Source organism: Rhipicephalus sanguineus, chromosome 10 (genome assembly GCF_013339695.2).
Source record: "Rhipicephalus sanguineus isolate Rsan-2018 chromosome 10, BIME_Rsan_1.4, whole genome shotgun sequence".
Lineage (NCBI taxonomy): Eukaryota > Metazoa > Arthropoda > Arachnida > Ixodida > Ixodidae > Rhipicephalus > Rhipicephalus sanguineus.
Genome location: NC_051185.1, coordinates 35,168,754 through 35,181,068, shown reverse-complemented (window position 1 = coordinate 35,181,068; position 12,315 = coordinate 35,168,754). Strand labels below are relative to the sequence as shown.

General features: G+C 47.8%; 1 protein-coding gene across 1 annotated transcript in view; it reads left to right on the top strand.

The window, feature by feature from the left end:
• The window catches only part of LOC119406322 (cadherin EGF LAG seven-pass G-type receptor 3), a 111,698-nt gene extending 103,251 nt beyond the window's left edge, over positions 1-8,447 (top strand). Inside the window, exons 16-20 of the mRNA XM_049420046.1 lie at positions 192-316; positions 1,792-2,060; positions 2,738-2,807; positions 3,220-3,946; positions 5,059-8,447. Coding sequence (XP_049276003.1) covers positions 192-316; positions 1,792-2,060; positions 2,738-2,807; positions 3,220-3,946; positions 5,059-5,580 — 1,713 coding nt within the window. The 3' untranslated portion in view covers positions 5,581-8,447. The remainder of the gene's footprint in view (positions 1-191; positions 317-1,791; positions 2,061-2,737; positions 2,808-3,219; positions 3,947-5,058) is intronic.
• Positions 8,448-12,315: the final 3,868 nt, after the last annotated feature.

Below are 12,315 nucleotides of genomic sequence, written 5' to 3'. Positions count from 1 at the left end.
CACATTACTTCATTTTCTTTCTTGTATTGCAATATTGAGTGCCTTGGAGATATGGTTTGTGAATTTGACGCATTCATAGACAGTTGATCGTAACTCGCGCCTGAAGGGAATATTTGTATCTGATCACAAGCATAAGCCTCTGCGTGCCTGCCTGATAATTATCCTTCGCCCTTTTTATATTTTTTATCTAGGATCCACTACCCGGAATGTCACTGGCACCTCAGCACTACCGCATTCTCTCGCTCATATCCTACGTCGGATGCATCATGTCGATTGTCGGACTGTTCTTCACCATTCTAACCTACTCAATTTTCAGGTGAGTAGGTTCCAGGTCATTCACTTAGAACGAGAACGTTTCTTATCAACAAATTCACATAGAACCAGGTGATGCTTAGTGGTGGTAACACTCGTAGAAAGAGAACACAACTGAATGAAGTGCTGAGTAGTAACACTCCGAACAAGGCATAACTTAAGGGAGACATGTGTTCGTGAAGTGATGAGAAATCGCTGAACAGGGATTCTCGATGGAGCCATCGTTTAGACGAGAGGGCTTATCGTCGCCCAGTCGGCGCATTAAAATGGTGCGACAGAGCTGGTTTTCAAAAGACTACAGACATCGCGTTAGACACACGTAATCGTAAGTCTCGTGCAAATGCAAAGGTCAGATGCCCAGCTTCTTGGTCTAATAGAAGGAGTAAAGCTGCGTGGCAGTCAAAAAGGAGCTCGTGTGAGACTGCCTTTCTGCCCGGCGCAGAAAGTCGACACTCAAGTTCGTATAGTAAAGGACGATAGCAAAACCTGTATTAACGAACAAAGCTTACACAAGGAACCCTGAATAGATCTCAAGGCGTAATAATAATGACGACGAAATTCTGAAGTACCAAACCAATACAAACATGCTCGCTGATTCAATGTTGCCCATACAATAAACCAGTCAGCTTGATCCAACAGAGAGTGCACTGCATAAGTAACAATATATTTATTCGCATAGCTTGGATGAGCAGGAGACTGTCTCAGACAGGCTGGCCGACGTATCGATAAATGCGCCAAGGATGACAAGGCGCCTTTGACAAAGACAGAGGCTCCTATCGAAACGTCGGCCAGCCTCTCTGCAGGCGCTTTCTCCTGCCCGTTCAATATATCCGCACTTTGTGATTACATCTGTCGGCTCCCACCTTGAGTCTGAATATATTTATTCGTTGCCCAAACGCCTCCTGCCGTGACGCCCTAGGGCACTGCGGGGCAATCTTTCAATACATGCTAATAAAAATAAAATATTTGCAGGTCACTAAAATGTTGAATTACGATTAAAGCGAAACAACGTTGGTGTTATAATAGTGGCTAGCTAACGCTAGTCGACATTAGCCATCATGCCTAGCTAAAGCTAACCGACATGCGTCAGTGCTGGTCGCACGCAAGTGTTACTGTGGTTACCGTCACGTGACTTAGTGACATGTTCCGCTAGGATGTACTGTCTTCTGGGGCGGCCCATATTCTATTTCCGGGCTGTACGTCTTATTACGTCACAGAATTTCGGAGGAATATGGAAGCTTGAAGAGATGAAAAAATCGTGAATATAGGGTGTCGCTCGAGCCGACGTTTCGACAAAGGGACTTGCCTTCTTCAGGGCTGCAACTTTGAAAAGTTGCAGCCTTGAAGAACAGAAGTCCTCTTGTCAAAACGTTGGCTCTACCGACACCCCGAGTTCAAGAATATTCATCCCTTAAACAGAAGATGGAAGACATTGTATTCATACGGCAACGCGTCACCTGTCCTTCTCTCCCCTGACAGGTGCCTCAACAAAGACCGCTCGGGCAAGATCCTTCTCAACCTGTGCTCTGCCATGCTGCTGTTAAACATGGCCTTTCTTGTTGGATCACTGCACCAACGCTTCCCCAGGATCGAGTTGTGCCTGGGCACGGCCGTGGCCACGCACTATTTCCTGCTCGCCTGCCTCGCCTGGATGGGTGTCGAGGCAGCCAACATGTACCAAATGCTGGTGCACGTGTTCGCGTCTTCCGAGACCTGTTTCATGCTCAAGCGCGTTCTCATCGCCTGGGGTAACTAATGCTTTTCGCAAATTCACGTGGTCTCTCAATATCGACGAACGCTAGTTAAAATTGCTTCTGATTTCTGACCTCAGACGGTTACGAAAAATAACTAAACGGATATTAATGCGGCACCAAGAGCTGTGAGAGTGGCCCGCGGGCGTCAGTGATTGTGTTCTGTGGTGTCTTCCTTTGCTTAACTTCGTGTTTCGTCGCACTGCCGAAGCGGATCTCGGAAGCCACCCAGAGGGAAGCTCATAGTTGAGGTCTTCTCCGCCAGGTGCCGCAGCAATTTCAGCTGCTGACGAGAAACGCGTTTGCTCTTTCAAACAACTCGTTCACTTAATTTTCCTTAATTATCCGGACAGTTAGTTCGCCCTTATCTTAGGTAATCTATGGTCCGATAGCTCATGTATCGAATATAACTCTTGACTTGAACCAAAAACATTGAGTTTGTGCCAGTTTTATTTTCTAAGACACATTTTCTGAACATTCGGGAAACTGGAAGTAAGTGCTCGACTGGAAGTGCTTGGAAGAGTAACGATAGTGTTACTCGTTGCTAGTGCCACGAAAATGTATGGAACTTCACTCAGCAACTTCGTTTATGTTATGATTCCGCTTAGTGCTAATTTATTTTGCCTGATGATCACTTAATTGTCTTTCCGCTGGTATCTTTTTTTCTTTCATAGGTATTCCTGCAGTCATTGTTGGCACCTGCTTGGCCATAGATTTGGAGCCTTACAGAAGCCAAGATGACTAGTAAGCAATTGCGTGCTGACGCTTCTCCTTAGACGCTGCTAGCTTCGCATTATATGCTTGTGTCATGAGCTCCGCGAACATTTGGCACGCATGGAAAATTGCCTGACGCAGCGAATGCGCTATATCACAAAATTTATATCATGATAGAAATAAAGAAAAAGGAAACGGCGACCAAAATGTAGTTGTCTAAAAAGTATAACGTTTAGGCTTCCATACGAAGCGTGTGGAAGACGAAACGTCATATTTTTGAGACAACCCCATTTAGGTTGGCGTTTCCTTTTTTATTTCTACCATGCCATTGCTTCGCGACGAGACGAGATTACGTCCAATTCTCGATTTCATTCAATATAAATTCATGCTCCTCGTTGTTACAAATTTTCATTGCATTGTTTTCTTTTTGCTTTTTCTTCAGCTGCGTGATATCATCCAGAAACCCATACATCTACTACGTTGCATTCCTCGGCATCTCCTGCTTCATCCTGTTCGTCAACTTGCTCGTCTTCATCATGGTGACGCGGGTGCTGTTCAAGCCACGAATGTCCGGCGCCACCTCGAAGTCCGTCAACCACAACTCGACTTCCGCTTCCGGTTCCGGCGCTGCCAGCAACCCTCTACCGATCACCGCGGCCCAAGTCCGCGGCGCCTTCACCGTCATGACGCTGCTCGGGGTCACGTGGATCTTCGGTGTCTTCGCCGTGGGCGAAGCTCGGACCGTGTTCCAGTACGTCTTCTGCGTGTGCAACTCGATGCAAGGCTTCCTCATTTTCGTGGTGAGGGTGCTCCAGTATCCGGAGGCCCGGGCAGCCTGGACTCAGCTCGCCACAACAGGGACGTTCAAGAAGAACCGCGGGGCCGGACCGCAGGCGGCCTCCTGGTGCGCCTACTCTAATCCCAAGCGCAACAGTCATTCGTCTATGGTGCGGGTCACGTCCAACAGCACGGACAGTACGAGCACCGTGGTGTTCAACAGCAACATGTGGAACAAGGGTACCGGGAGCGGTGGTCCGGCCAGTGCTCGCGACTGCCCTACGAGGCTGTCGCGCTTCTCCAGCGTGGGCAGCTTGCTGAAGAACTGTAACCTGCAGAAGGCTGACAAGAACACAAGCACCCTGAATAGGAAAGACAAGGCATCCTCCAAGGTGCGTGCTTCTACCTCTTCGCAACTGGTCAAGGGGGGCGGCAACGTACCTGTAGACAATCAATGTGGACGATTGTGCCAGTTGGTGATTCGCGATCGATGTAACTGCGCGGTAGAGAACACGGACGACAAGTAGAAGGCGACAAGCGCAGTCCCTTGTGCTTTTCCCCGTCTACTTGTCGTCCATGTTCTCTACCACACATTTACATCGCTCATGTACCTGTAGAGGCCGATTTATTGCGACCATAATAATTCTGCCTATATATGTGTGATTCCTCGGCATAATTTACTTTCTCAAATGCGTCAACGGCACTACCACCTTATGTGAAGAAAGATATTTGCAGCACACGCGTGTATGGCCATTTTCATTGTATTCACCCTAATAAGCGTAGTAGCCACACCAATCTCCCCCATCCGTTTCCCCTGTGCAGGGTAGCATATCGGTTATGCTAAACTGGTTAATACATTTGTCTGTTTCCTTCCAATCCCAAGCCGTTTACATCTCTGCTTAGCAATTCACTAAAAAGAAAAAACCTAATGGAAAATGCAATTTATAGTTGTTTGATGTTTCGTTACGCGACGCTTTAGAAGAAAAATGCACGTATTCGCTGGTATCTTTAATTATTACAGAACCCGCCTAGCTTGCGTATCACTGAATAATTGAGCTTCAGGTCCGTACGTCTTTAATAGACTTTCACTTTCGGTGTGATGCTACTTACTGACCGGTATTTTTTCACGAACGCTATACTTGATCATCTTGCCTACCTAAGCGTATTATCCAATACATATCTAAAAATTATGGAAACCATAGCACTTGGAATCTGCACGTGAAATAGCGCTCTTTCTGAAGTGGGTGTCATAGAACGATCATATACAACTTGAAATCTTTTGCAGTATTCAAAGTACATCTATATTGATACCATTGTTTTCTTTTGTAGCAATCTAATAAGTTGTCCCGCTCAAGAAACACTTGAACAAAATGGTTTCGCTCAATTAAGCAATGTTATAGTGCTTTAAGATATTTCATTTTCTACGAAGTAGACAGTGATCAAAATGTTGAATGTTGTTTTCTATTATTTAAAAGACTATGCTCACATTGTTCTGTATTTCCAGACAACCGCCGAAGAACTCTGTGCCAAGCCTAACCACAAGGAATTCTACTCGTCCGAAGACCAAGTCACGTCCCTCGTACCTGACCTATACGCCGGTCAGGAGCACCAAATCAAGAGCCACGGCGTCAGCGCGCCCGACCCGATGAAGTACATCGACGACGACTCGCGAAGCACGGTCACGACGCTGGGTCTGGGCGCCAATCAAAAGGCTCACATCTTGTTCGCCTACACGGGAGCCGAGGCTACGCCCATACGCGTCAACGGCGTGGTGCACTCACAGCTGGACAAGCCCAAGCTGGAGTCTTTCAGCACGTTCCAGAGGTCTTCGCCCGTGCCCGCCAGCACACCCAAGATTCCCGAACTGCCGCGATCCTGGAACGCCACTTCCACGGCCACAGCGGTTGGGGCTGGACCCGTGGACGTAGTCGTTCCAGACCACGACGTCATACGCGGCTCCACGAAGATGACGGAGGAGACATCTTTCGTGACGTCAGAAGGAGCAAGCATCGCGGTTGCCTCTTGAAGAGCTCGTGCTAACAAGCTCCTAAGTTCCTAAGTTCTTGACAATGGCGAATCATGGCATTCGTCGCTCTCGCGCCAAAAAAAGGAAACCTAACGTAACTGACAAACTGAGCTCTTGACAAGTCTGTAGACTGGAGATCGGAATGTGTGCCTTCTGTTCAGCATCCTACCGTTTGAGACGCGTAGCGTAGTGTTCGTAAGTGAAGACTTCATGAAGGAATGTTACCGTCATCACGCGCTATGTGCAATACGTCATCTTAGCCGCCTGACGGCGTTCGGCAGCACTTGTGTCAGCGTTGTGGAAGCCTTAGCATTTGCTGCACCACTCCACAGTACAATGCCATTCACATTCAGTGAGCTGTGTACCAACTTCCACGTAAGTGCGCCGGTCCAAGCAAGACACGAAGACCCTGCCGTCCTCAAGGGCTCGGATTAGTGTCGGTGTCCCTTACACGGAAGCATGCAGTGAAATGCTGTGTTTTAACTTTTAAGTCCCTTCGCGACAAGGGCTGTTCTTGCATTAAGGCTTACTCTTATGCGCTGACCTTTTCCCACGGCCGAAGACTACTGACAGGACCATGCGGCTGTGCACCATCTCGGATATTCTTGTGCCATGGCTTTTCTACGAACGTTCCCACCAGAGACCTTGCGGCATTTTCTTACTGTGTCCGTTCCCGAATGCCTTATGTATGTCACAAATCAAAACTGATAGGTCATGTGACCGTGTGAACAGTGAAAGTTATCTTATTTTGTTCGGTCCTGGATATTACTTGATTGTGGAACACATTGTACTAGGTGTTGATGTAGGAACCGCCATATTCTGTATATATACGTGCAGTTATGTGATGTCTCTATGTGCCCGAACCTTTGGAGTGCATTTAAATTAATTTCACAATTACATAAATCTATATAAAGCTTTACTAGAAGCGATGCATTAAGGGCGTGCATATTTTATGTGCGTTGTGAAGTCATTGTAATTTTTATGTGAGAAAGAGCATATGCGTGCTTGTGGTTGTGAGAATGTGAATGTCTAAACTAAGGCTAAGCAAAAATTTCAAAGTTTTACCTCGGCGCTTATCTTTAATATGCGAGATATAGGCAAACTGCGCTGCAAAGAAACCACTAAAAATATTTTTACGGGGGTTCGCTGCATTTGAAAAAGTCTTCAAAACTTCCGCTATTTCGGAAACATTTTATTTTTTGATAATTTGCGAAAGCTATTGCGTGCTGAAAGCAAACTATCTTTAGAATCCTTCAGTTATCTAAACAAATCTTAAAATTGGCTAATTGATCAACATAAGTTATCTAAGGATAATTGGCTTCAAAGCAATATAAGCCTCACCGAATTGATCACGAAACCCTGCGTGGGCGACTATGGGTGGCTCAGAAGCACACAATTACCTTTTGCAGACTGAACATGAAAGATCTTGCCAGGGTGATAAGTATTACACAATTATATTCCTATGTGCTACATGTGTTCCCTTTGTGCAGCTTGTTCGATGGATATCACGTTTCGTTAGTTTTGGGATCCAGCTTTCCTCAAACTTGCCAAATTTTATCAAATATGTGGGAAAAAATTGTCTTTAGACCTGTTGTTGAACCAAGCATTACACAGTACTTACGTTTATTCTGAAACAGACAGGGCGTGCAGACACGGACGCATGAAGTCACAACACCACAAACGCCGACTAACAACTGAAGAGACGCACAACGGTGGAAAAGAAAGAAGGCACGAAAAATTATCTGCGCATGCCCATGCAACAGGCGAACCTATCAATTCGGCATGCGTGGGGGTCTACGTGAAAGATAACCGTTAAGGCATTTATTTGATTGTGGTGCCGTGACTTCTTTCTTGTGTCCGTGTTTGCACGCCCTGTCTTTTTAGAATGAATACTTACCATCTAGCGCAGCTCTCTGTTATTCCAATACTTACGCTCGTCCTTTAAGATACCCCAGTTGATTTTTTGACTAAAAGAGATGCTTTAGACGTTTGATCGACCATTGAAGACATAAGTTATAGTCAGTGCAGAGGTTCTTGACAAGTCAGAGAGGTTGACATCTAAAACGACCAGAGGGTAGGCACTATGAGATAATGGAAATACATGCGCTGCTGTAAATAACGCCATGAAAGGGGCCAGTTCATTGTTGTGCGTGTACGAAATTATGCACCGCTTGTATATGTTCTGAAGCACCGTGGACGTTTAAACAAACGACTTATCATGTCACGCCCATTAGTATAATTCTTTTGTGGGTGTCGTCTCCTGCAAAACTATCGTAGGCGCCTCGAACCTATATAACTGTTGGTTCCTGTACCTCGACGACACACAGTTTCCCGTGTCACTGTAACAGCTTTCGCGAGTCCCTATTACCTGATCTGCGACGTTGATTTACTGGTCGTGTGAGTGCGCGCCAGGCAATGCTATTTCCTTGATCCTTCGTAATGAAACGTAACAACAAATCAGTCCAATTCAGAGTAAGTTAGAGAACGTCAAAATAGACTTCATGCCGAACACCACGCGAGTGATGTGATTTCGGCAGGCGCCTCTGCTCTGCAGGGGGTGGCCCCCTTAGCCCCAGTTAAATATTTTTGAAACAACGGTACTTTGCCAACCGTGGCTTGCTGTCGCTCTCACTAAATCTTTTGCGTTCTGAAGCGGCATGGAAGACAGTGCGGCTTGCAACCAATACGGCAGCGAAGAAACTATAAAACACGTTCTTTGTCAATATCCTCGCTTCAGCTCGCGCATATTGCCACTAGCTGCTCTGTTGGCCCGTCTTGACGAGAGGCCGCTGTCGGAACAGTGAGTACAAGAATGTCGCACCGGAAATCATTTAGGGCCTTCTTGTACTTTTTTCCGTGGCAGTGTCTTTTTGTGTCACAAACGATCGCGTTATAAAGCGCGCGCGAGGCCGCTTTCAAACTGCTACGAGACAGAACGGCGCGAATCGCGCGCCCAAGAAGCGCGAAAGACGAAAAAACAAGCATCAAAAGACGCCGGCGCGCCGCATCCTCCTCACCCACTCAGCCAGACGCCGTAAACACGATCGAACGCCTGGCAAGGCCTGGATCTTTCTAGAAGGAGAGGGTGACGCATCCGCGAGCGATGCCGTCGCGATTCGAACATACGAGAAAGCTCTCGCCCTTTCCCCAGGCTTAGCTGTACTGCACGCAGAAGAAACATCCCGACGCTTCTAGAAACCGGGGAAGAAGGGATAAAAGCGTGCAAACGACGAGGCCAGTCAGTCAGTGCAGGCAGTTCAGTCAGTGAAGGGAGTCGGCAAGTCAGTGAGCGGGTCAGTCGGCCCGGTGATGGTAAAGTTATGCGAAGTGTGGCTCCGTTAGCCAAAGAAGACGTGTTTATGATGGTGTGTGGTCAGTCGGTCGTGGATCTGGAAGAATCCGATGACGACGCCGCGTGAGCCGTGACAAGTCACGACGACGGTTGAGCTACGACGATCAACGCTGGAGCTGGCGTGAGTGTTTCCTTGAAGAGAAGCATTCGATTACCGTCCAAGTATTGCGGACTGGATACGCCATTGTATATTCAGGACTTTAACGGTCATTGAATAGTGGTAATGCATGCGATTGCATTTGTAGCGTGTGATCTGTTTGTTTAGCTCCCGTTGTGTAAACACCATCTGAGTTATATTGTGAAGTTGTAACTGGTACCAGCCGAGTGTGCACGTGTTTGTGTTATTTGTATTGCCTTAACTGAGAATATATTTCGTTTTCGTTTGTGTTATCGACTCTCGGCTCTGACTCGGTCTTTGGACCACAACCGGCGTTCGCTGGCGCGCCAAAGGACCAACTCTAAATTGTCCGCGCTTTCGTGGTGCGTTTTCGGAGGGCCTTGACGCCAGCCCTTAGAATCCGCCCGGCGATTGCCGTCCCGATTAACGGGACAGTGACAATTATTCTGGCGTCCGCGACACAGGACCTTTTGGTGCACAGTGTGTCCAAGGTAGGGAGAAAGAGCCTTGAGACGTTGATAGTGCTTGCGAACGATTTTTGTGTGTTGCACCGCGTTCTCGCTAACCTGTGTGCAGAGAGTGTTTGGTATTCGAAGTTAGGCAGAGATTTTGTGCACGCGGCTAGGTTTTGTTGACGGGCATCATGGATCTCGAGAAATTAGTTGCCCTTGGTGAAAAGATGGGTTTGTCTGGGGCCGAACTACGAAAGTGGGTGAGCCAAAAGGAAAAGGAGGCGGTTGAAAGAGAGAAGTTGGCGGCTGAGAGGGCCATCAAAGAGAGAGAAGCAGAACTGGAGAGAGAGAGGCTAGCAGTTGAGAGGGAGAAAGAAGAAAGAGAGGCGCAAGAGAGACAGATGCAAGCTGAGATGGCTGAGAGAGAAAGGCAACGGCAGCACGAATTGGAACTCGAACGGCTCCGTTTGCAGCAGCGCACAGAGACTCCCGTCCAGGCTAGAGTGGAGAGCAGCGAAAGGGAAGATCATAGCTTCCGTTTGAACCCAAGCAAACTGCTTGTGGCGTTTGATGAAAGGAAAGATGACCTTGATGCATACCTGCACAGGTTTGAGACGATAGCTAGAAGCCAAAATTGGCCGGAGCAGCAATGGGCAACAGCTTTGAGCACTTGTTTGAGTGGCGAAGCGCTCAGTGTGTACGGTAGGCTGACACCTACCGATGCAGCTAATTACACGAAAGTGAAAGCTGCTTTGCTGAAGCGATTCCGATTCACCGTGGAAGGCTTCCGTGATCGGTTCCGTACGGGAAAGCCAGCTGATGGCGAGACGGCAACGCAGTATGCCGCGCGGCTCAGCCATTATTTTGACAGGTGGATCGAACTTTCAGAGACGGCACAGGAGTACGGTGAGCTTAGAGAGCTTTTAATCAGAGAGCAATTTCTCACCAGTTGCCACCCGAGCCTGTCGCTGTATCTGAAAGAGAGGAGAGCCAAATCGCTCGAGGACATGCTTGAATTGGCCGATCAATTCTTGGAAGCGCAAGGTGGCACGAATCTGGCCAAAGTAAGAAAGGAGGTTCACGAGGAATCGAAGAAATCGGCACCTGAAGAAAACAAGCGGGCACCAGAGAGTGTTCCGCGATGCTTTCTATGTAACCGCGTGGGTCATCGCGCTAACAGCTGTCGGACTAACTTCTCACGCCCCAGTGTGATGAAGTGTTTTAAATGTGGTCAGACTGGGCACAAAGCCGACGCATGTCGAAGTGATGTGAGCAAAGCCCACCAAGCAGCTTGTGCGTATGCCCCGCCAAACGAGGAAACAGAAGCGATCAAAGATGGATTGGCCGATGTGAAAAGCGGGAAGAAGATGGATTTCATTGGTGCTGCGGTGACAACAGACACAAAGAAAGAAATGCCGACAGTTAAGGGGAAAGTTGGTGGAAAGGAAGTCACGGTATTAAGAGATAGTGGGTGCACCACTGTTATCGTACGAAAGAAATTGGTCCGAGAGAGTGACTTCACAGGCAATAACCAACCGGTTTGTCTGCTTGATAGTTCCATTCGAATGCTTCCCGAAGCCAAGATTGAGGTTGAGACCCCTTACTTCAGCGGGAGAGTTACTGCCCTGTGCATGGATAACCCCCTGTTTGACCTAATCGTGGGAAACATCGACGGAGCTCGAGGGCCATACGATCCTGAACGTTTGGGAGAAGCCCCGAAGATGGAGCCCTCGTCAGTTCAGGAACCGCGACGTAAAGAAACCGCGGAAGAGAATCTCAGGAAAGATGTCACCCGAGCTCATACTGAAGCCGAGGCGTCAGAGAATGGCAACAATGGAGCTCCAACGGTCACTGTACCGCCGGTGACGACACGCAGAGCAGGTGACATTGCAACTGAGCGGCCACCATCATCTGCGGCTCAAAAGATGACGAAGGTGGTCGTTCATGCAAAACACCACGACGCGCAGAAGTTGGCGAAGCACCGCGAACGTTCTAACGAACGCGACCACGCCTTGCTAGCGTCAAATGTGTCGACGGCAGCAGAGACGCCCCCTCCGGCACCGTCAAATGGAACGGCTCGCAAGAAAGAGAAGAACAAAAAGAGAGCGAGCGAGCACCGAAAGAAGGGGCGCAAGCGCGAGTCTATTTGAACAGGACAGGGTGTTGGAATTGAATTTGTTGAAGTGTTTTTGAGTTTGAATGAGTTTGAAGTGTTTTGAATATGTTCTATTATTATTCCCTGTGTCGAGTGTGTATGGCTAGTGAGCCCAAGTGTTACTTGCGTTATTTTATGTGTACAATGCTATTGATATAATTGTATAAGCGTTGTAAATGAAGAGCTTTGTTTTGTGTGGTTGCATTGTTTTATATGAAATGTATGATGGCGTTTTGTACTTATGTACTTGCGTTTATCTTTCATATGTAGTGACATTGAAATGCCCTGTGAATTGTATTCAGAGTTCTATTATGAATGTGACGCGCATTGTGTGTGGACTGAGTTATGGACTCTGTATGTGGGACATCTTTGGATGTGTATGTGCGCGCTCGTTTGTGTTGTTTGAATATTATGTGATAATATTCTTGAAGTGGGGGGCAGTGTCACAAACGATCGCGTTATAAAGCGCGCGCGAGGCCGCTTTCAAACTGCTACGAGACAGAACGGCGCGAATCGCGCGCCCAAGAAGCGCGAAAGACGAAAAAACAAGCATCAAAAGACGCCGGCGCGCCGCATCCTCCTCACCCACTCAGCCAGACGCCGTAAACACGATCGAACGCCTGGCAAGGCCTGGATCTTTCTAGAAGGAGAGGGTGAC